Source organism: Histomonas meleagridis (genome assembly GCF_020186115.1).
Source record: "Histomonas meleagridis strain 2922-C6/04-10x chromosome Unknown contig_59, whole genome shotgun sequence".
Taxonomy (NCBI): Eukaryota; Parabasalia; order Tritrichomonadida; family Dientamoebidae; genus Histomonas; species Histomonas meleagridis.
Genome location: NW_027150901.1, coordinates 192,338 through 216,142, shown reverse-complemented (window position 1 = coordinate 216,142; position 23,805 = coordinate 192,338). Strand labels below are relative to the sequence as shown.

At 29.5% G+C, this 23,805-nt stretch overlaps 13 protein-coding genes across 13 annotated transcripts; 5 read left to right on the top strand and 8 right to left on the bottom strand.

The window, feature by feature from the left end:
• Positions 1-2,171: 2,171 nt before the first annotated feature.
• GO595_007817 (uncharacterized protein) lies at positions 2,172-3,170 on the bottom strand (the record flags this gene model as incomplete). The annotated part of the gene is made up of 1 exon (XM_067921322.1): positions 2,172-3,170. One exon carries the CDS (start codon positions 3,168-3,170, stop codon positions 2,172-2,174), a length of 999 nt encoding a protein of 332 aa, XP_067772047.1.
• A 295-nt stretch (positions 3,171-3,465) lies between these two features.
• On the bottom strand, positions 3,466-3,837 carry GO595_007816 (vacuolar ATP synthase; the record flags this gene model as incomplete). The annotated part of the gene is made up of 1 exon (XM_067921321.1): positions 3,466-3,837. One exon carries the CDS (start codon positions 3,835-3,837, stop codon positions 3,466-3,468), a length of 372 nt encoding a protein of 123 aa, XP_067772046.1.
• A 108-nt stretch (positions 3,838-3,945) lies between these two features.
• On the top strand, positions 3,946-4,959 carry GO595_007815 (Farnesyl pyrophosphate synthase; the record flags this gene model as incomplete). Its single annotated transcript, XM_067921320.1, has 1 exon — positions 3,946-4,959. The coding sequence occupies one exon, from the start codon at positions 3,946-3,948 to the stop codon at positions 4,957-4,959; it is 1,014 nt and encodes a 337-aa protein (XP_067772045.1).
• Positions 4,960-5,463: 504 nt separating this feature from the next.
• Positions 5,464-6,510, top strand: GO595_007814 (CAMK family protein kinase; the record flags this gene model as incomplete). Its single annotated transcript, XM_067921319.1, has 1 exon — positions 5,464-6,510. One exon carries the CDS (start codon positions 5,464-5,466, stop codon positions 6,508-6,510), a length of 1,047 nt encoding a protein of 348 aa, XP_067772044.1.
• A 1,958-nt stretch (positions 6,511-8,468) lies between these two features.
• GO595_007813 (39 kDa initiator binding protein) lies at positions 8,469-9,425 on the bottom strand (the record flags this gene model as incomplete). Its single annotated transcript, XM_067921318.1, has 1 exon — positions 8,469-9,425. The coding sequence occupies one exon, from the start codon at positions 9,423-9,425 to the stop codon at positions 8,469-8,471; it is 957 nt and encodes a 318-aa protein (XP_067772043.1).
• Positions 9,426-9,584: 159 nt separating this feature from the next.
• GO595_007812 (uncharacterized protein) lies at positions 9,585-10,673 on the bottom strand (the record flags this gene model as incomplete). Its single annotated transcript, XM_067921317.1, has 1 exon — positions 9,585-10,673. The coding sequence occupies one exon, from the start codon at positions 10,671-10,673 to the stop codon at positions 9,585-9,587; it is 1,089 nt and encodes a 362-aa protein (XP_067772042.1).
• A 138-nt stretch (positions 10,674-10,811) lies between these two features.
• GO595_007811 (small GTP-binding protein) lies at positions 10,812-11,417 on the bottom strand (the record flags this gene model as incomplete). Its single annotated transcript, XM_067921316.1, has 1 exon — positions 10,812-11,417. One exon carries the CDS (start codon positions 11,415-11,417, stop codon positions 10,812-10,814), a length of 606 nt encoding a protein of 201 aa, XP_067772041.1.
• A 470-nt stretch (positions 11,418-11,887) lies between these two features.
• On the bottom strand, positions 11,888-12,538 carry GO595_007810 (Vesicle-associated membrane protein; the record flags this gene model as incomplete). The annotated part of the gene is made up of 1 exon (XM_067921315.1): positions 11,888-12,538. One exon carries the CDS (start codon positions 12,536-12,538, stop codon positions 11,888-11,890), a length of 651 nt encoding a protein of 216 aa, XP_067772040.1.
• Positions 12,539-13,391: 853 nt separating this feature from the next.
• On the top strand, positions 13,392-13,868 carry GO595_007809 (DNA repair protein SWI5-like; the record flags this gene model as incomplete). The annotated part of the gene is made up of 1 exon (XM_067921313.1): positions 13,392-13,868. The coding sequence occupies one exon, from the start codon at positions 13,392-13,394 to the stop codon at positions 13,866-13,868; it is 477 nt and encodes a 158-aa protein (XP_067772039.1).
• Positions 13,869-16,548: 2,680 nt separating this feature from the next.
• GO595_007808 (uncharacterized protein) lies at positions 16,549-17,208 on the bottom strand (the record flags this gene model as incomplete). The annotated part of the gene is made up of 1 exon (XM_067921312.1): positions 16,549-17,208. One exon carries the CDS (start codon positions 17,206-17,208, stop codon positions 16,549-16,551), a length of 660 nt encoding a protein of 219 aa, XP_067772038.1.
• Positions 17,209-17,756: 548 nt separating this feature from the next.
• Positions 17,757-19,301, top strand: GO595_007807 (uncharacterized protein; the record flags this gene model as incomplete). Its single annotated transcript, XM_067921311.1, has 1 exon — positions 17,757-19,301. One exon carries the CDS (start codon positions 17,757-17,759, stop codon positions 19,299-19,301), a length of 1,545 nt encoding a protein of 514 aa, XP_067772037.1.
• Positions 19,302-19,332: 31 nt separating this feature from the next.
• Positions 19,333-20,379, bottom strand: GO595_007806 (uncharacterized protein; the record flags this gene model as incomplete). Its single annotated transcript, XM_067921310.1, has 1 exon — positions 19,333-20,379. One exon carries the CDS (start codon positions 20,377-20,379, stop codon positions 19,333-19,335), a length of 1,047 nt encoding a protein of 348 aa, XP_067772036.1.
• Positions 20,380-21,563: 1,184 nt separating this feature from the next.
• GO595_007805 (MOB kinase activator-like 1A) lies at positions 21,564-22,205 on the top strand (the record flags this gene model as incomplete). The annotated part of the gene is made up of 1 exon (XM_067921309.1): positions 21,564-22,205. The coding sequence occupies one exon, from the start codon at positions 21,564-21,566 to the stop codon at positions 22,203-22,205; it is 642 nt and encodes a 213-aa protein (XP_067772035.1).
• Positions 22,206-23,805: the final 1,600 nt, after the last annotated feature.

Sequence of the window (23,805 nt, the reverse complement as noted above, 5' to 3'; positions counted from 1 at the left end):
TATATCTTCCAAAAAAGTAATATCAAAAAGATCTATAGAACTCTTGAATTCATTGGAAACTCTTATATTCAATCTCAAAGAAAAAAATGTTGAATCATCAGTTCAAGCAACAATTAATTGATTTATAGATCGCTTACAATTTACATTTAACCTTTTTATGTATAAGTTTTTGTATTCATTCTATGTTTCTCATATAAATTTCTATCTTTGAATACTTAATTACTTTGAATACAAATGAAGAAAATTGATTTAGTTCATGTTTTTATGAGACATTTTAATAAATTAATATACTGAAGAATGCTTTAATTCAACACATAAAATGTATGCAAATGAAAAAAAAAATTGATAATTTAATGTTAAACTAGTGGTTTAATCCAGTGAATTTTATATGTTTGTATTTATATTTAGGCCAAACATTTTTTTATCATATAAAATATATATGTTCCATTCAATCTTTTTTAATTCATAATATGAATTTTATATTACAAGAAAAGATATGAGTTTCTTTATTATAATATATTTTAATTTTATGTCAGGGATCATTAATAAGAATAATTGTGATTTGTGTTTAAAAATCTAGAATGAATGAATCATGAGTGGTTCCCATTCAACATTTTCCAAGAAATTTATTTATAATTATAATAGTCGTATTAACAAAGTCGATTTTTTCTAATTCAATATGAGTACTCTAGTTCCAAGCTCAGGTTCACATGATCAAATACTTAAATTTTTTTTAAATCTTTCCTAATGTAATTCGAGATAATATAATTTTATTTTATATATATGAATTTGATCATAATCATTATCACACCGACCTAGTGCATCTTTCTTTAAAAATCGATCTTCATCCCCCCAAATATCCCAATAAATGATATACTCATTTACAATCATTAATGAGATTTATATATTTTTACTCAACTTTCTCCGAATTATATCACATTTTTAATTTCATTTAACACACAACCAAAGTAAATACAAAAACAAAAAAATATTTTCCAATGAAATTTTTCTTTTAATTATTTCTTTTTATTTTTTTGCTGTTCGACAGTAAATGAAATGATATATTCCCCTTCGTGTTTTGGCGGTTCCTCACAAATGTTCCATTCTCCCGTAATACCATTAACTTTCGCGGCCATCTCAAACGCGCCCAAAGCGCAGCCAATATTTAAGTATCTTTCATCGTATTCGCTTGTGCAATAAAAATGTATCTTTGATTTGTCAACTAATATTCTCCAGTTTTGGGCATTCCCATATGAAGGAGAGCGTCTAACAGCTTCAAATAATGGAATGAATTCTTGAGTTTTGTTTGGATCTTCAACAAATTTGGAGATCGGAATTCTATAGCTATCCGAATTAAACCATGATAAAAACTTTCGTAATATGTTTGGATCCTTATTTTCAACACCAAAAGCTAGTGCAAGTGGAACTTGAAATTCCATGGTATGTATTTCTTTTCCAAATTTCATTAATTTTTCTTGGTCAAGATTGGAACAAAAGCATGTGGAAATATTTTTTTTGGATAAATCAATTGATAGACAATACATTTTATATCCAAGATCAATTATGGTATGATTGAGTTTTTCTTTATCGTTTGAAACAAAATGTGATCCAATTACCCATCCTTTTTCATTGGTGAATAGAAAGTTTCCTATTCCTTTTTCATGGAAATTTAATCTTGGAGTATTTCCAAATGGACCTGGTTGTGCATCCCAATATTTAATTATGTTTTGGATTTTATTCCATTCATTCTCTAACATTTCCCTATTCACAAAACAATGAGTACTCTTTCTGTTTAGAAGAGGTTCCATTTTTCTTTTTTTTTGTTCTGAGCTTTACTAACAGTTACCAGGGCGCCCCAAAATAAGATGAGGAACAAAAGCCTTTGGATACAAATTAATTTGAGACCTATTTAAAAGCTTTTCAAGTAAAAACAACACAGGGAAATCACTTCAATGAATTCTTTAAAAAATCAAAAAGTAAATTTATTTTATTACTAATCTTATCAGATATATTTTTTAAATCACGACCTCAAAAAGGTCATAATAGCCTTAATGTCTCGAGAATTTTCTAATAAAACAAAGATCAATAATATCTTATTTTTTCAAAAAGAATTTAAATAATTTAAAATAATCAAAAACATAAAAAATTTATTTCTAAAACAAGTTACAATATTACCATTGAATGAGTTTTGCCAGTAATGAAGAAAGGGGTCCCAACTTGAAAATATCCCATCTTTCGAAGAAAGCCAAACTCACAATGGATACGCACAGAAGGAAAGCTGGACTAAATATCAAGAACAAGAACAGCACAACGAACAAGAAGAACACAATTTCCAATGTCTCATGCGAGTTACCCCAAAACAGTCTTCTATCCAAAACTGCATGAAACATATTACTTGCTGCAACGAATTTCTTAACAGGCGAAGTCGCATTATTGTCTATGATCCTTTCGGAAGGTTTTGGCAACTTCCCGACAATAATTTGAAGCCCGTATTGGAATATCATTGCAATAATTATCACACAAACTAATGTTCCAAACGAAATAAATTGGAATACAATGGAGACAATGCCAACAAAAAGAGCAAAAAACACAAAAAATAAAGTGGGAGACGTCTCAACAAAATCTGAAAAAAAGTTAAATGGATTCAATGACTCTTGAACAGTTTCACGCATTATGCGCATTTGAAGTTCTTTCGTACGACGTGTGGACACTTGGAGATTTTGAATGTCAATGGGCGGAAGGTTTGGAAAAGCTTCATAAAATTCTGATAATGAATCAAACGATAAAATTTGTTGGCGAAGAACAAGTGAAAAAGCATCACATTTCTCTTGACCAAGTTCACTAGCAGCACATATTTGTGAAAGTAATGAAACTAACGTGGCACGATGACTTTCTTCTATTAAATAAAGATGTAAAGATTGCCCTTCTTCTTCACATAGTAAATCTAATACGGGTGAATCATTGCATATGCTTTGGGAAAATCTGATGATTTGTGAAAGTTTGATAGATTTGAGGCCATTTTCTTGAGCAGGTAAATCAAATAAAATACGAAAATTAGTAAGATAAAGAATTCCTGGCTCAAACTTAATTAAAGGCCCTTGCTGTTGTACTGCATGTACTGAATCGTCCTTAAGAATAATAAATTCCCCATTTTCCAGTTCTTCAGCCATTAAAAATGATTAATTCTCGAATTAGGGCACCCCAACATTTTTTGTTTTTATTTTCTTGTGTGAAACCAAACTCATTTAATAAATGCATTAATATAAATAATATAAAATAATATCCTCCATATAGAGTGATCACCTTTTAAGGAAGCTTCTTCTTATAAAAATTAAATCAGATTAATATTTAATTTTAAATAAAGAATAAATTTTTTTGATCAAATTTTTAATTTTCAGAATGGAAAGGATGTTAGACAACTTTAAAAAGAAATTCGATAAAGTGAAAATTTATTGAAATCAACTTTTATGCCAACCCGAGCAAAGCTGAAACACGCTTAAATACTGTGTCATCTTCGGGCTTGTATGGGTGATCCTTACTTGGGATTTCTAAAATTGATGGGAGTGGTTTGTCATATCTTTCGATTAATGGACGAATATCATTTGCAATGTGTTGATTAATAAGAAGAATAGCAACATCATCACGCTCAGTGAAAGTATTGAAAGCCTTTTCTATTTCTTCAAGTTGTGTTTTCGGACGAACGACTAAGAAATTTGATGTTCCATCTTGTTCCATTTGACCAATGCCTGTAAGAAGGAATCCTGTTACTGTATCTTCATCACCAATAATGGCAATATAATAGCCTGTTTCATTTGGGTGAATATGTCTGAAACTCATTTGTAAAATGTGTATTCGAACAAAGTCTGAGAAATTTGATCATCAAATTAACGGTCTCAAAACAAAATGACATTTTGTAAAAGTTCAGAAAAAAAAAAGTCAGAAATAATGAAAGGAAAAGAACAGTTTTTTGCTTTTAAAGAAGAATTACTTAATTACATAGACACAATTGTTGTTAAGTGGCCAACCCTTCCGCTTTCTAATCATTTTCATGAACTTGTTAACTATACAACAGATGGAGGTAAATGTATTAGAGGGCTTTTAAGCGTTTATGGTTTCTTAGAAGCAACAGGAATCGATCCAAATTCAGAAGAAGCAAAGCCAGCTTATGCACTTGGATGGGTACAAGAAATTCTTCAAGCATCTTTCCTTGTTGCTGACGATTTGATGGATCAATCACCTCTCAGACGTGGCAAGCCCAGCTGGTATACAAAAGACAACAATGGGTATACTGCTGTTTCAGATTCATATTTTCTTGAAAATGTTATTTATGTAATTATTGAACATTACCTTACTGGTTTTAAGCCAGATACAATTCGTTCTATCAAATCACTTCTTCATGAAACCACAATATTAACTTCGATTGGACAATTTATTGATAACAAGGCAAAAGAACCTACACTCGATAATTGGCTTCTCACTGTCACCAACAAAACATCATACTATACCATATGGCAGCCATTTGTTTCTGGGTTATGTCTTTCAGAGAAGATTCCAAAAGATGTATGGAATTCAGATCAGCTCAAAAAGCTTCTCATAAAGGCAGGGTGCCTTTTCCAATGCCAAGATGATTATCTCGATCTCTATGGTGATTATTCCAAACTTGGAAAAGTTGGGACTGATATTCAAGATGGAAAATGTACTTGGTTACTTGCAAAAGCAATGGAACTTGCTAATGAAGAACAGCGTGAAACACTTCGCTCGAGTATAGGTCATAATGAAAAGGAGAAAATAGATAAGGTACGTGAAATCTATGAAAAGTTAAACGTTGGAAATATTTGCCTCGAACATCAAAAAGTCGAATTTGATGAATTGAGAACTTCGTTCGAAGCTATCGGCACATCAATTCCAAATGGTTTGGTCGGTTACCTACTTTCACTGCTGGACAATAGAAAGATTTAATATGTCAATAAGCTATCGTTATAAAGCAAAACATTATGAATAAAAAGATTGAATATATATTAAAAAATAAATATGTGATTAAATCATGATAAATTTATTTGAAACTTGATGTTAAGCTTTATTAACATTTAACTTGATTTAACCCCTATATTACTAACAAATGATAAATTTCATCTATAACTTGATATAACATGTAGTTCATGATTTTAGCAAGAAATCATTTTCGATAAAAATTTCAAAATGATAAAGTCAAAGTAACCAATTTGAGCATTCTGATCATAAGATTGAAAAAACAGCATTGAATATAAATTTATCTAAGGTGCCGCTGGTGATCACCTTATAGGGTGCACCAATCAATTGTATCAATAATGATCACCACATACTTTTTCTAAATGTGTCAAATTACTTTTTGAGAAGTTCCTTCTGAAAGTTTGGCAAAAAACTCGTTATTTTGGTAATTGAGGGGTCTGTTTGATTTCATCAAACGCAGATAATAAATCTCACATGGGAACATGCTGCTCATCTAATTCAAAGGTGAGAACACCAATTGAGAAAGCTGAAGTTGATGAAGTAAATTTTGTAACTCATGACGCAATTACATCCGAATTCTCAATAGCAAATGAACAAGTTTTCACATCAATTAATTCTACTAGCTCAGGAGGAATTGCAGCGGTACCATCATTTTTCAACCCAGAAATTAAACCAACAATTTTTGAATACGAGTTTGTTCGTCATATTGGACATGGAGCTACAAGTGATGTCTTTCTTGTCAAAAATACTGAAACAGGAGAAAATTTTGCTGCCAAAGTTTATGATCGTGGCTTTTTGTTTAGAACATCAATTGGTGATACTGAACAACCTATACAGAAACTCCTGCGAGAAGCGCAAATTATGTCATCAATTCAAGATAAGAATTGTTTGTCTTTAATCGAAATTCTTGAAGATGATGTCACAAATTCAATAACATTAATTATTCCGTTTGCTGATGCTGGTTCTTTATCAAAATATTCATATAAAGCAGATCCTCTTGATGAAGAAACAGCAAAAGATGTTTTCCATCAGATTGCTTCAGGTATTCATTGTATTCATTCGATGAATATAATTCATCGAGACCTTAAACCAGATAACATTCTTAAGTTCTCTGATGGTCGTGTGGTCATTGCTGACTTTTCGGTGTCTATTGTCCTTGAAGATGAAAATGAGCTTCTTGAAGATACAGATGGAACGCCAGCTTTCTACTCTCCAGAAGAGTGCCTTGGGATTCCTTATCTTGGAAAGCCTGCAGATATTTGGGCTTTTGGCATGATAATGTATGTTATGATATATGGGAAATTACCATTTTTCGACTTTGACGATGAAAACATTTTTTTCTCGCAATTTTTCGAAATATCACAGAGAATAATCAACGATGAGTTCGTATACCCACAGACAATCCCTATCTCATCTGAGCTGAAAGATCTATTAACACATATACTTGAAAAAGACCCAAAGAAAAGATACACAATCGAACAGATTTTGAATCACGAATGGTTTAAAGATGTTAATACATAGAAATAGACGCCAACAAATAGAATATAAACTGTATTTTAATGTGAAATTTAATTTTTTTTGAATGAAAAGCGGATAACGCGTTGTAAAAAACGATAAAAGAATTTAAATTCAAAAAGCGAATTTAACACCGATTTTTTCAGTGGAACCGTTGTATTTTTGAGCAAATTATTACAATAACCGTTATCCCAAAAATATTTTTCGTAAAGTTTTGGCGAACGTTTAAATAAAAATTATTAAATTATTTACAAAAAGTGATGTTATTCTATTGATTTTAATCGTACAATTATGTTAGTTTAACGGATTCTATCCCAACAAAACGATGGTACAAATTGTTAATTTCATTTCTCCTTGATTCCATTTGTGAAAAGAAAGGAGAGCTTGGGTTAATGATTTTGCCAAGAAGTGATTCATCTTTTTGTTGGGTTCTAAATTTAAGAGATTGATAAGCTTTGTCAAATATTTTTCTGAGATTAATAGCTTGAAGAGCATTTTCACCAAGAAAGTTTCCTGGAGCTTGAGGATCTTCAACACATAATGTAAATGGTGATTCCCAATTCATTAGAAATCTGTTGACTTTACTGAAAGTACGTCCCCCTTCACGTGTCGAGAAACCAGTTGTAACATAATTAAATGTTCTTCCAAATATTTCAAAAAAATTTAGTATAACATTTCCGCAATTCCATTGATCCTTTTCATTTGTAGATTGAATAGAAAATATAACCATTTGCACAAGTGTATTTGTGCTTATTCCACCTGTATAAGGCTCATCCAAATGATACATGCAAATGTAATATTTGAGAACCATTAATGTTGGAACTAATGTTGGATATTTTGTAAAATAACTTCTCGTCCTCTTAATGTTAAGGACTCCATTTTCATTATTCACAGAAATATCGATTTTGAATTTAAATTGTTTTTCTACCCCTTTTATAATGGGGCACCTCGCTGGAATAACCTCCGATTCTATGAAAAAGTTGCAAGACGATAAATAATTATTCAATTCTTCCAGAATATAACCGTAATTTGGTGCGTTGTGAACAGAAATGTCGATGTCTCCATCTGGAAGGTTTGTAAAAGTAGCGCTTGAGCCAATCGATAAAACTTTTGCATCTGGCCACAGACTAGATATTAACATTCTGAGCTTATAGGCTACTAATAATCTTGCATGTTTTTCCTGTGGTGTGGGTGAAATCCAATTTGCAAAATCATGTATCTCAGTATGAAGTTTTAAAATAAAATCATCATGATGAGTTTCTTTGTTTTGGATCCAAGGATAAGTTTTTTGAGAGGCTGATTGTTGGAAAGCTCCTTGACTTGGAACTTTTCCCCATCCACCAATCATTAATGCCAAAATGAATTCAATAAAAAAAAATCATGTCAAATACTCAAACCTCACCTTTTAAAGAAAAGATCTTCATGAACTAAATTTAGATCAATCATTTTGCTAATTAGATGAAATTAATATAAACAGAACTTTTGTTATTTCGTGATGCAAAAGCTAAATAAATTAATTTACTTATATTAATATTAAATGAATGAGGGAAATTTGTGTCAAATAATTTTAGCGTTTGTTGTTATTGATGAATTAAGATTTTCTTCAGTTCTTAATTTAATTAAATATTATATGTTCAAGCGAAAGAAGTGATTCCAGAGAAACATTTTCACTTTCCTTTTCTAAATAATTTGTTGCAGTTGTTGTTTGATCTTGTGTGATATCATTATCCATAATTTTTTGGGTTTTAAAAAAAAGCAAGATGTTGGGGTACCCCCAGATGACCGTTAAAAACAACTTTACGAAAAAGTGCACAAGCTTTTGCAATACAAATTAATTTATTTCATTAATATTATTCCATATTATTCCACAACAACCAAATGAATTAGTTCATATTATTAAAATTGTAACTCAATTTATTTAAAACATTAAAATGAAACAAAAAAATCGCAAAAAACAAACAAGTTTATACATTTTGTGTTGCCAGGAAATAATTTTGTTGCAGCATTAATTTCCAAGATTGATAAATAGCGCCATCCTCATCAGCCAAAAACCCGGAAGTCGAACTCACCGTTGGCAAGTTATAGCAGTGATATTCACCCGTCTGTGCCAACTGAAATCGAAAGCAGTTGTGAAATGTCATCGAAAAATAACTTGTCAACGATGGCGTATTAAACATAAAAAAATCGGGTCGTATCTCATTTAGAACTGTTTGGTACTGGAACAACTTAATCACGGCATGCTCAAATGGGCCAAAGCGAGCTAAAAAAACCGCAAAGTCAAAAATGTCAATTACATTCGGAAGTTTTGGTGAGAGGACTTGGGGAAATAATGATTTGCTAGGGTAAAAGCCGAGCTTCTCAAAGCGCCCAACCAATGCTTTTTGGAAGTCATTGAGTTCGACTGCAAATATAAGTTTGGGACCAACTAATGATTCCCAAACTTGAACAACTTCCTTCTTAAAAAGATTAATGGAAGGCTGATCCATCATAAATAGTTGGAGTTGTTCAAGAAGTGGAAGATAAACTGCAGATGTTAAAAGATTTTTCAAAGCAAGTGGCTTGCAACGACTATTGCGAATACGTTCGAAGTCTTGCGGACAAGAGGTCTTAGAAAATCCATTGTTTTCCCAATATGTGATATCTCCCGTTCGAGAACGTGTTGGATGAAATCCTAATGTTTTTAAATTGACATTAAGAGTATTAATTTTGATTTCGAGAACTTCGCAGAGTTTACTCTTTTTGATAAAAAATTCAGTGTCTGTTATCCAGCCACATCCACAAAGTTCTCCACGTTTTTGATTTTTATCTGACCAATTTAATAAAGTCCAAAGCTTATGAGGAAACCGAGATGATTCGTTCCGATTTGATCTTGTTCGTATGTATTTTAGAACGCTTTCTGGTATTGTTTCGTTTTGATTCATTTCCACCATTGCAAAACGGGCGAAACTATTCGAATAACCGTCAGAATACGGTTATCAATTCAAAAAAATACGTTTTTTGATTGCAAAAACGAAAAATTTCGTTCGCCAAATTCGAATGCATCCCTTATATCATCTACGTAGATTCTTCCATCCACGCCATTAATTTTGAAATTTTTGAGTCAACACCTTTATTTCTTTCTTATGTTTCAACATCAATTTTCTAATTTCGCCCTTACTAAACTCCTTTGCATCAATCGCTTGCTGTGTCAACTCACTAACTTTATTATTTAATTCTTCAATTACTAAGCATCTTTCATTTAGCTCATTTTGAAGATCTTCATTTTGCTTTTTCACTTCTTCCAACTTATTTTGTAACATTTTCCTCACTTTGTTGATTTCGCTTTGCTTCTGTTGTTCGGCATTTTTGATTTTCGTCTTCACAAACTCTAGATCTACCATTAAACCGTTTTCTTCGATTTGTTTCTTCATTTTGAAGCAATCTTTGCGCGCAACGTTTACACTCTTTTCGAGTTGTTGTGATCGCATAAATAACGAAACGTTTTCTTTTTGAAGTTTTTCGGATTCTTCGATAAGTGAAAGAAGTTTTGCATTGAGTTCTTTTTCAGTAGTTTCGAGCGCTGTTATTTGAATTTGATAGTGATTAATTTTGTTTTTGGCTTCGCGCTCTAATTGAGTTTTGAAAATTTGGACATTTTCTATGCTTTTGTGTTGTGGTAATGATTTGACTTTTTCACGAATGTCTTTAAGACGTTGTTGTGAATCAATAAGCAATGAACCAAGTTCAGATATGTTTTTTTCTTCGTCAAGTTTTTGTTGTTGTAGTTGCGAAAGTTGAATATTTGTATCAATATTAATTTCTTCTTGTGAATCATCTGATAAAAGTGAGGCCTGTTGAAGCTCCTTGATCTTGTTTTCTTGTAATGCAATTTTTTCATTCAATAATTTAATTTGATGATCAAATTGTGCTTTTTGTTTTTCATTCCGTGCTTGCTTCTCTTTTAATTCTTGTTCAAGCTTTGCAATGTTTTGACTTTGTTCTGATTCTAGTGCTGAAAGGATTTGTTTTAATTGTTGATTTTCAATTAATGCAGATTCATATTCATCAACAGGTGGATTAACATTATCCAACTTTGTGGATTTTGAACTTGTCATTTCTTTCTTTTCTTTGAGCTTTGGACGAAAAAATAACGTTGGCTTTGGATGATATTCTTCTTCTTCTTCGTTCATATTTTTTCGTGCATAAACGATACACTTTTTCGATGTTGTCTTCAATTGAAAAAATTCTATGACTTTTATAATTATTTGTGTGTAGAAACCGTTAGTTTGTTTTCAATTTAACCCAAAAAAACTGTTTTCAAGTTCTGTTTATTTGCAGCACTTTTTCTTGCCTTTGCCTCCTGTATCATCTTTAAGATTAACACCACCATTTGGTTTGCCGTCATTTATAACATTGCCTTTGTTCTGTAATAAATTGTTGATGGCCATTTGGAACATTCTATCAACACCAGAGCCTGTGGATGCACTGGTTTCGGCATAAAGTGCACCGTTTTCAGCAGCCATTGAGCTCGCACTTTGGAATTCAATGACTCTTTTATCTTCAAGATCCGTCTTGTTTCCGCACACAAGAATAACTATATTTTCTTCAACATTAGTTTTGAGTTCTCTGATCCAGTAACTGACTGAGTCAAAGCTTTCTGCTTTTGTAACATCAAAAACTATGATTGCAATCAAAGCACTTCGGTAATACATTGGTGCTAATCCACGGTAAACTTCTTGTCCAGCTGTATCCCAAATTAAAAGTTCAAGTTGTTGGTCGTTGATTGTTACATCTTTTGTTACGAAAGCAGCACCGATTGTTGGGTTGACATTTTCGGGAGCAGAACCAGAAACATATTGGGTTACAATACTTGTTTTTCCAACACCTGAATCCCCAAGGAGGACCAATTTAACAGCGTTCCCTTCGATGCTCATCTTGAATAATTAATTCAATTTTAAAACAAACCTCAAAATTGTTTAAAAAAAGTTGTCCATTATTTAAAAAGTGGCGAATACGTTTACGGCATTGCAACCCAAAAACGAATACTTTCAATTCCTTATTCAACAAATGAAATTATAAATCTACACATATAAATAACCTCAATTTTGATGTTTTGTGTAACAAATATTTTTCTGATGATAAATAAAGATCCTATTTCATTACAAATTTAAATTTGAACAAAACGCCAAGATAATTTTTTTTAGTATATAAAACTTGTAAACTTTGGCCATGTAAAAAACAAAGAAAAAGAAATAAATTTACGCAACTTAGCAAAGAGTTAAAACCGAAAATTATCGTTTGTCAATTTTTTAACGGTTTTGTTTCTTTTATGCAAATTATTTTCCCTCTTCAATAACCAAAAATAAATATTGCACTTGAAGTCTAAAGCTATATTCTGTACTTTTTACTTTAAGCATTTTTTAAGCCTTAATCCACCACAAAAGAAAGATATTAAAATGTATGCAACAACTATCAACAACACTATTTTGATTATTACTGACTTTATACGTGCACATCTCATTTTGTTTTTTAGGTTGTTTGCCTGGTTCATGAAATCTTCACTAGTAGCCAATAAGTCTTCTGTATGCGTCGACAAATGCTGAAGATCATCCCCACGCTCTAAAGCCATATGTAACGAATCTGTAATGATTTTTTGTGTATGATCTAAATCTTTTTTGATTTTTTCTGTCTTAGATATTGTCTCTGTTGCTTGGATAATTGATTTTTCAAATATTTCTCTAGCTTGATTTGTCAAAGAGTGTGGGCCAGCTGTATTTCCCTTATCTCCAATAATAAGATTCCACTTATTTGATAGTATTTCAAGGTATTTAAGTGGTATTTGGCGATTGACTTCTGCTGGTGAAACACAAATAAAAGATAAAGAAGCACCTTTATAAAATGAAAAAATGAAATGGTTCATTCTCCTTTGTTCATTTCGAACAAATGGAGATTCGAGTAACTTCTGAATATCTCGCTCAAAATCAGATCCATCTGTTGAGTGAGTTGCTAATATTATACCGCCTCTTGCGACTGCTGTATACGAAATCAATTCCATTTTTGGTTGCCGATATGAAATTTCTTAACTTTACATTTATTTTGAATAGATATTTGGTCAGTGATTTGATTTACTTCTCATTAAAAGTGATATTATGTCTCTATGTTTTGGCACAAATTCAAGAGAAGATTATATAACACAAATATAGTTATAAGCAAAATTCTCTCCTACGATTTCTTTTAGTCCTAATATTCTCAAATATATACTAACTCCTTCGATCTTCAGATTGAGTTTATTATTATTTTCATTAAAAATGTTTTTTGGTTGATTTTTCTTATTTTTTATTGTTAGCAAATAAAAAGTGACAATAATTTAATTGGGTTGTTTCTTCAAATGTTGCAAAGAACGGGGCGGCCCAAAACGTTACAAATTTTTCGAATTTTTTGAATAACTTTTTGCAAGCAGACACCTATTTTTCAGAATTTGATATAAGAACTTTAATAGCAGTAGTTGAACTTAATGTATTTCTTATCAAATTCCTAAAATTTTCAAAAAATTGAAATCACTAAAAATATCAAATTTGAATCTGTTCAAAGTAAGACAATATGTGGTTCGTTTCATTTTTTTATATCTGAAAACTATAAAAATATAGATATAGTTCAAATACTATTAGAGAAAAAGAGAATGATATTAATGAAAAAGATTGTTATTCCTTTAAAACAGTAAATTGAATACAGTTTGTGAATTTTATATTAAAATGCAAGCCTTAGTTATCAGTTATTACTAAAAAAAAATTGTAAATTCTTTACATTTTTTGGTTTAGCTTTGGTTATAAAAAAGTGCATGAATAAACTTTTCAATTTTTGATGTTCATTCAATTTCAAGATGAAGTTCACACTTGCATCACACTGCAATGGATATGCTTACAGCTCTACAAGCAGCCCACGCACCGCTTACTCTTGATGAACTGCAAGAGTACTGTGGTCCAATGTTCTCAAATGATCGCCTTGAAACATTAATTCGAACAGGGGAGATCAAAGAAATTCCAAATCTTCCAAACGTTTATTGGTTTGTACCAGATTCAATGAAAAAGAAGACTACAACAAGGAAATGTCAATCTCCATTAAAGGAAAATGAACGAAAAACTTTAATTCAACAAGTTCTAGATCTTCGAATAAAAATCAATAGTCTCTCCAAAGAAGTTGATTCATTAATGCTTCGAAAAGATGAATTTCCTACACAAAAGCAACTTAATGATCACATGAATCGATTACATAAATACAATGAAACTAAAGACATTGGACAGTTAATACTTGGTCACCTAGCTGAAATGGAACATAAAAAGATACAAGAACTTCATGAAGAATATAATCTGACAAATGATGATTAATTAATTTTTTGACATAAATCTAAAGCACATTTTTAAATAAAAATCATTTTATATATCATAAAAATCGGTTTTTTGTTTAATGTGTAATAATATACATGTAAAGGAATCTGTATTAAAAATGATTCCAGAACAATATAAACATTCATTATTAAAGACATTATTTGCTGAAAAATGTTTTGTATATGAACAAGGAAATGAGAAAAAGATTTCTGGATATGTATTTGTTAATCATTCAGGAATATTGTTTTTAAGAAGCGGATATTTATCTAATGGTTTATCACATCTCATTTTTATATCCATTTTTGATATTAAAGAAATACAATATCATTCTCCTAAAAAAAGGGTAATTTTTTATGGGGATAAACAATGTATAATTTCATGTAAACATGCGAATGATATTGTGATTTGTTTGCTTACATCTCATTTAGATGTATATGATAATTGTCTTACACAATTTAAACTTACAACATTCCCAAATAAATTTAAAGTAAAAAAGTCTCAAGAAAATTTTATTTATAAAATTTCTACAAGATATTTAAGCCTTTGTTGTAGATTTCGAATATCTAGAAATAGATCATTATTAAATTTATTTAAAAATGTTGATATCAATAATAGCGATTATATTCAGCTTGATAAAGAACATATACCTCCTTCAAGAACCACTTGTTTATTATTTCCAATTGTTAGTATTCATTCTTTAAGAAAAATTATTTTTAATGAATTTTTGCCTGCATATGTATGTTTTTTTATAAGAAAGCTACTTGAAAAACAAAATATGATACAAACCATTGTTTTCAAAAATTATTTCATTCTTTATCCTCAACAATTTGAATTTGAAACTTTAAATATTTCAAGACCAATTAACCTTATTTTTATAGATTGTAAATTTCCTGATAATTTATTTATAAAATTTTTTGAGCATTTTGAATCATTTTCAGGTGAAATTCAAAGATTATCATTTATATCTATGGATTTTACATTAAAAACATGTACATCTTTTATTAATTCTTTACTTTATTATCGGTGCTTTAGAACACTTGAAATGCTTGAATTTGATAGTGTTAAATTTGAAAAAGATTGCGAAATTGTTTTTAGAAATGGTATGAATTTAGTGAAGAAACATTGTAGATTTCTTCAAGTTTATTCTATATCAAATTGGTTATCTCCTTTTAATATTCATGGGAGTTCAAATAATCCTAACTTCTATGAACTTAGGTTAATTAATTCAGGAATTGATGAAATCATTAAGAATTCATTAAAGATTCCTGAATCTTTAAGAGTAATAAATTTATCTAAATGTAAATTTAATTATTTGATATTTAGAAAACTTTTAAAACTTTTATCTGAACATACAACACCAACATCATTAATACTTTCTGATATTATTATAGAAGAAGATCAATGGTTAATGGTTTTTCAAGAAATGAAGAATTTTGATCCAATAAAATGCATTAGAGAACTTGATTGGAGTGGAAATAAATTTATTTCATCATTTTCACATGATTTTGTTTCTATTTTTGGAAACTCACTTCGATTTTTTTCACTTGACAGAATATTTAATCCATATAATGCTAATGATTTAAAACAATTAGTTGAAAATATTCCAAAAGGACAAATTTGGAGTCTATCTTTAAAAGGAGATAATGTTCATAATTTTTCTGGAAATTTTGATATATTAATGGAAATAATTAGCATTATTGGATCATTAACAGTACTAAATTTAAATGGACAAAGAATGATTGAAAAAGATATTAATGATCTTTTACGTTTTCTTTATAGGAATAGTACTATTTGTTTATTTTCATGTGATGATACAAAAATCGAAGACAAAGAAACATTTTTTTCTTTATATAGTAATATTATGAAAATAAAAATAGGAATGATAATTCAACCAGAAATAGATTTGGATAGACTTTTTAGTAATGATTTTTCTAAACATGGTGAAAATGATTACATTGGAATTATGGAAAAAATAAAAAATTTAAAAACATTAATTCCACAAAATATCTGTAGTATGTTTATTACTCAAAGGAATTTAAAAGATGATTTTGATATAGATCAATTAATATGTTTTGCAAATAATTACCCTTGTGCATTTGTATCATTTGAAGAAATAAACAAAAATTATCGTATAAGTTATCCTTCGCTTCAATCATTACTTGTACCAAATCCATCATTATATTATACATTAGGCGAGTTACAAAATAGCATTTTACAACCACCAAATTATGATTTTATATCCAAAAATAACACTCAGAAAACATCTATTGTTGCAACTGATATTAATATTGAAAATAATTACAACATTCAATTTGAAGAAATTGATACAACTCCTGAAATGAAGGAAGTTTTAGCATTAGTACTTGATACAATTGAAACATTTTATACAGATGATAGTGAAACTGAATGGAAAGAAGAAGAGGAAAAATTTGAAGAAAGTAATTCATATGATGAATATTAAACCAACCATAAAGAGTGTAGTTGAATAAAAATCAAGATATTTGATAGTCAAGATGTTGAATAATTAATTATTCTCAAAAAGTCACAACGATATAATCAAAAAGTAAAAACCGAAACATTAAAAAGCGATCAGAAAAAAGAAAAGACAAATTACAACTTCATTAAAAATATTTTACACACTAAAATTTATTTGCCAATTTATAACATTTTGAATTATTTATTAACATTCAAGTTGAAGTTTTGCAATATCCATTCGAAGTTTTGTCATGAGTGCTTTGAGTGTTCTAATTTGTGAATCGAGCTTGTGAGGAGGCACCGCTGGCCTCAGTGACATGTTCTCTTGTATAATTTGCATAAGTTTCTGTTTTGTAAAATCAGGCGGTTTAACACCACAAATTAATTGTATCAAACGATGCTCTTCACTTTCAAGACTCTGTAGCTCGAGCAACGACAACTCGAGTTCTTGCTTTTCCCTTTTTTCTGTTTTTAAAAGTAATTCAATTTCTGCTTGTATTTTATTTTCAAGAATACTTAATTTCTGTGCTGTTAAATTAGTGAGTTTATTAATTCTCATTCTTTCGTATTTAATATCATAAAGACTTGTTGATAAATTTTGCTTTTCTGTGATAAAGTCTTGTTTTAATTTTCTGGTTTCGATATCAAATTGCTTTAACTTTAATTTGATTTTTTCATTTGCTTCCATAGCAGCGTCACGTGTGTCCCTGGCATCTTGTGCAAGTTTATCTGTTTCGTCTTTTTGGATTAAAAATTCTTTCTCAACTTCCCTAAGCTTATTTTCGTGCGAGCGAATCTCATTTTTAACAGCCTTTATTTCGCGTTTGAGTTGCTGTACTGTTTTTGTTTTTTCTTGTTTGCTCATGAGATAAGTATAAAAGTGCTTGTTAACGTACTCCAGATTTTGGATCAAACTTTTGCATAAACTTATGAAAAATTTTTTGATGTAAAATATAAATCATTTCATCTTTGTGTGCAGTTATTGACAAATCACAGTCTTGAAATTACATAAGTTGAACTGGTTTAGTGGGTAGAATAGGATGTGATACACGATGCTTAATGTAAACCACTTTTTATTTAAATCCCTAATTTATTAATTGCTTTGACAACGCTTGAATATTTATTATAAATTTTCTTAAAAAAGCTTGTTAATATAATATTTTCAATATTTTTATATCTTAAATTATAAATTTAAAGTTATTCTTCAGCGTGCCTAAAACATTTTGTAAAATACTGAATTTGATTTTATCGTTTGGCACTTTTAATGACGGTAATTCAGTATAATATTTTGGCGTTTGACAGCGGCTTGAGTCGTTTTTGTATTCTGGTGTATTCAATTTTTTGTATTAATGATAGCGTTGTTTTTGATATTTGAATCTGTTTTAATCGTTAAATTTGGGGCCACTAAATCTCATGTCCACGCAAGTTTTGGAAAACTTGCAAATGAATCAACAGCACATGCTTATTCAGGACATTATTGCACGTAACCCAGATGCATGTATTACACTGTTTTACAACTTGCCAGAGATTACAAAAAATTATACATCTTCCAATAGAATACAACTTATTGGTTTTCTTTTGCAATGTTGTGATTTCGGCGACATATTTTCGACAAGGGTTCTCCTTAGAAATCTAAATTGTCTTGTTTTCAAAGGAGTCGATGAATTAGTATTAACATCTTTTCTAATTCTCTTAAGAAAAATAATGCAAGAAGGCGGGAGTTCAATAGCAAAAGAAATTATGGAATTTAGTGATTCTTTTTTGGAAATGTGTAGCGATAAATTTATTCAAACAAAGTTCTTTCCATATTTCTCTCTACTTTTTGATAGTGAATGTGAAGATTCTCTTTCGATCATTTTACCATTCACTATAAAACTTGCACCAAAGCTTTCAGCCAAAAATCTTGATTTTCTTATACAACATTATATACAATTATACAACACAAAAGTCATCATTCTAAAAATTTCTATCATAGATTCATTCTCTGGCATTGTTGATTACAGTGAAAACAAACAAGAATTATTTAACAAAATTATTGTTCCATCTGTCACTGACAAAGATGCACGTATCCGAACACATTCTTTGTTAGTAGCGTCCAATTACCCACAACTTATTAGTGATCCACGACCTTTCCTTGCAATGTCAAAAGATTCATCATGGAAAGTTCGTTTTGCTTTTCTTCAAAATATTGGACCGTTCATTACTTCTTTTCCCGAATTTATTCCATGTTTTCTCTCATTTTTGAAGGATAATATGGGTTTTATTCGCGCAATGTCATTTGAAAAGGCAAATGAGATTTTACCTGAAATTTCTCCAAAAGACGAAATGTTTATTCGCTTAGTTGAGAGTGCTCTTAAACAACAAAATGACATTATAATTGTTTCAGCACTTAGTTTATTGCCAAAATTATTCGAAAGTGGAGCTGCTGATCCGAGCAAATTTGTACGTTTTATTCAAGTTCTTAAGTCCAAAGATCAAAGTTCTGTCATTGATGCTTGCTTAAGTTGTCTTGTTCCATATGTAAATAATCTGCTCACTAAGAACGACATAAATGTAATTGTTAAGTGGATTAATAACAAGTTCAAGACGAACAATTGGAGAAATATAGGAACTGCGATTGAGATTATCGAGAAATTCCTTGAATATCAAAACTTACATCAAGTTGTATTACAATTTGTTGATAAAATTGCCGGGAAGTTATCAGATCCATGTCTTCACACACGATGTTTATCATCGTCAGCAATTTTAGCAATGTCGAAAACTTTTGGCTGCAACTTCATCAATGAAAAAGTTTTCCCTCAATTGAAATCTATCGTCGACCGGGGTGCCCCGTTGGACATCAAAGAGAACGTTTATCACATCTATTCAGAGTTATCGGATGATATTCCGCAAAATAAAAAAATTCTGGAAGAAGAAATGCACAAAATTAATCGTGAAATGATAGTTCATGGTTCATAAATTGTTATGTTTATATATATCTAATTTTTTTTTACATAAATAATAGAAGATCTTCTTCTCGGAATTTGGTTTGATACGTAGAAGGAGGTGTTGAAAACGCGTCTTCAAACTGTCCTTCTTTCATTTGTTCTTGTGGAAATTGATTTTGATTATCATTAAGAATTTGAAGCGCTGCTAATCCTGAATCAGGATCTTTAGAAGGGGTTTGGTCAGGAGGAGTCGGAAGAATGGTAGGAACGACTGATGGAAATTTGATATTATCTGGGATGAGTGGGAAATCGGAATTAATATCAGCCGTGACAATTTCGCTTTGTACCACAGGCTGTGAGTTTTCTTTTCTTTCTGGAACTTCTGGTAATGTGATTAATGGTTGATAATTTGCTAAGACTGGAGCTTGCATTTCAATCTGAGCTTGTGAATTTTCGCGTGATAGTGGCTGTGCTGAGTGAAGGTTAGTTGTATTTTCGCATAGTAAAGCCTTTTCTGTTTGGATACTTATTTCATGTAATAATTGCTTATATCCATTATAAAGTGGTTGGTAAATCGCTGCTTTGTTTTGAGTGAATTTGTTAATTGATGAAATGAATTGTTGATGAAAACTTTGATATTTTTCTTCAAGAGAGCGAACAGCTTCTTGATGTTTTTGAACATTTTTCTTTTTTTCTTCTGCATGCGCTAAGGCTTCTTGTTCTTTTTTGAGTAATATTCGAAACTTTTTCCTTTTATCTTTTAATGACTTAAAATCTTTAAAAATAATTTTAATTTCATTTAAAGGTGATGAAATACAATTTGGTAGTTCGGTGTCCATATGCATTTCTGGTACTGGCTGACTTATATTTGGCTGTAAGATGGTCATAAAATAAACCTTTGCTGTTTTTTCAGCGTCTACTGATGCTTTCAACCTTTCAAATACCTTATTTATTGCATGTGATAATTTTTGAAATTGAGATTTTGATTCTTTGTATCGATCATAAGCCGAAATAAATTCAGGGTCTTCGTTTTTACGGTTTTTCTCTACGAAAAGATTAGCTTCTACCTTAGCTATCTGGAGAGACATAGTCTTTCTCAAGGATTCCATCGAACTATGAATGATTCTAAAATTATATAATGCACGAAACGGTGATCATTCAATTTTCTGAGGGCTAAATCTCGCTTTTTCCCACCGTTATTCAATATTTGAATTGAGGCTTTATTCTAATTGATGAAAAATTTGGGTCAAACATCTCACCGAAATAATGATATAATAATTCTGATTTTTCATAAAATAATAATTAAAGATATATTTAAATTCATATAGTATTTATTCAATGATATATTAAAATGTAATGAACAAAGGTGTCGATTAGAGAAGTTTTTGATCATTTCATATATTTTAATATATATTCAATATCATAAGCGAATAAAAATACAATGCAGCTCTAAAAAAATAAAAATAATCAAGAAAATTTTATAGTCAAATTAATCAAAATTTCAATTAAATTTTAATTGAAGAATTAATCAAAATTTTAATTAAATTTTAATTGAAGAATTAATCATAAGCGATATGCATTTACATAAACTAAATAAAGAGATTTATTGGTAATAAATTATTATTCAGAATATCAATGCATTTTTTCTAATAATTTCCGTTGATTTGTAATGTTTCCACCTAAAAAAGAAAAATGCACACACAATTTTTTATAAAATATTATAACTTTAGTATAATAAAGTAAAAACCACAACAATGCTTCCAAATTGGATCAAACAAATGAATTTTAACAGCCACTCATGTTGCTATGTTTTTCTTTTCATGATTTTCTAGATCTAGCTCATCCATGTATTTGATTATTTAAATCGCGAAATATTAATGTAATTGTTCAAAAACAAATTAGGATCTTATCAACCATAAACGGTCGTATAGAATCAAAAAAAAAAAAAAAAAAAAAAATTATTTTTTTCATTTCCCACTGAATTAAATGTCAAGAATTTAAAATAAATTATCTTGCATATCGTAATATATAAAGCTAACGTGTTTATATTTTATTATTTTTTTATGATCATTTTTGATAATTTCAAAATGCTTTTTTTTTAAATTAGAATTATAAACAGAAGTTCAAAATCAAGGCATTACTTAATATTTTCAAACATTCTTTTTGTACAAATTCGCAACCCATGACTTGGTGCAAGAAATTTTCTAAAAAACAAAGCTTTACCTCGCAAAAGTTCTCATCACAAAAATTCAATTTTTGAATTAAAGCCATTTTGACACTTTTCATAGCGGGCATGTCTTCGATTTTTGCCTTTTTCTCCAACTTTGGAAAATCAACATTCAGACCTATCAAACATGTTTCTCCCAACCACCGTGCATTCAACGCATTCGAAACTTTGAAAGCAACTCTTGGATCTGAAAATCTTGAAGCTTCTGTCAAATGTCCGCCAGGAAGAGATGTAAATGATTGGCTTTCAATGAATACACTCGAATTTTATAATGAGCTTAACCTTTTTTATTCAATTGTTGAGGATAAATGCACGACTGAATCATGTCCACATATGTCAGCAGGTAATTACCAATATTATTGGGAAGACAGTGCTCAATATAAGAAGCCAACTGATCTTCCAGCACATAAATATATGGAATTACTTGTTGATTGGATAACTCAATTGCTTAACAATCCAGATATATTCCCTGATGACCCAATCATACCATATCCACCAGATTTTTTGAAAATTGTTTCAAAAATCTTTAGAAGAATGTTTCGTATTTACGCCCATATTTATTTCCATCACAAAGATTCACTAAAGAAAATTGGCGGAATGGGACACCTGAACACCTCTTTCCGTCACTTTATTGCGTTTGTGAAGCAATACAATTTGATGGATCCAAAAGAATTCGCTCCTCTTCAACCAATCATTGATCAATTCTAAAAGCACTGCTCTTTATTATTTTTTTGATTCAATTTTTGTAAAAATAACATTTTTGTTTCAACCAAATGATTCCAAGAATCCTTTTAATGCAAAATTTATCAATTCTTTCAATCAAATAATTTATCAATAATAAAAGTAAATAAGCTGCTATAGAAAATTTAAAAGAAATATTTTTCATTCAACATGAAAAGATAATTTCTTCCATTCTAATCTTATGGAAACGTTTCCATAAAATCCAGCTTGAAACTTTTTTATAGGTTATTTGTTCGTATGAAATAAAAAAGTGGCATATGATAAAGCCCATCTATTTGATTCTTTTTTCCTAAACGTGATGAAGTACAATACAACTGAAAACGTAAATAAGACGCTGTCAACCAAATAAACGGTCGTTTCAAATCAGAAAATCAATTTTTGTCATTTTCAACTGAACTAAATTTAAAAAATATAAATAAATAAGTATACACATTCTATTCAATAAAATTATCTTAACCAAATTTTGTTATCTTGTTTTTATATGAAATTGAATATCTTTTGATTTTTAAAAAAATAATGCATTTTTACCGTAATATCTCTAAATTTCCAATTTTTTTCTTTAATTAATTTATCATTTACTTTTAGTGTTTATGATTTGGATAAATTGGATTTACTGTAATAATTATATAGTAGAAGAAACATAAAATTTTCTAAATAACACAAAAGTTTGTATTTATTAAATTAATAAACAAATTAAAATATTTTGTTCTTAAAATATGTTTATTTATATCTGACTGATAAATTTTTCTTCTTTGAATTCATCTGCAAATGGATCTTCTTCAATATTTGAATTATTAATACCAACTGAAAATGTATTATCTATTTCATTAATTTTATTATTATTTTCATCTGAAATATTCATTTCTTCTTCATTTTGTTTCCGCTTCTTATTTTGATATTTAATCATAAATATTATAATTATCATTATAAATACAATAACTATTACAATTACAACAACAATTATAATGATAATTAATGTATTATTATCATCAGTGTTTATTATTACATCTTCGATATAAGAAATATAAAAGAAATTCGAATAATAAGTAAAATATTCCGGATAATATATAATTGTATAATTATAATATATGAAATCGACATAAATATATTTAGTTTCAGATTCAATGAAAGTAACTGAATATGATTTTATGAACGTATAATAATTTGATAAAGTTTTTATAAACGATAAAGAATAAGTTAAAGTAATAGTATTAACAAAAGTAAAATTCATCGAAAATGTATTAACATAAGTATTTGAATCAAAATTATTTTTTGATTTCGTAAATGTATTTGAATTAGCAAATGTATTTATGTTAGTAAATGTATTTGAGTTAGTGAATGTATCACTTTGTGTCAATGTGAATGTGCGTGTTGGCGGGAGACATTCGTCAAGTGTTGTTCCCTTAGTAATTTCCATATTTCCAAATGTTTCATTTTGATATGTTTCTATTGTCATAACTAATGTCGCATTTATATTAACAAATGCATCATTTTGGATTTTTGGTGAAATTTCTCCATTAAAATAAATACATTGAAGTGATGTACAATTAACAAATGCACATGAATT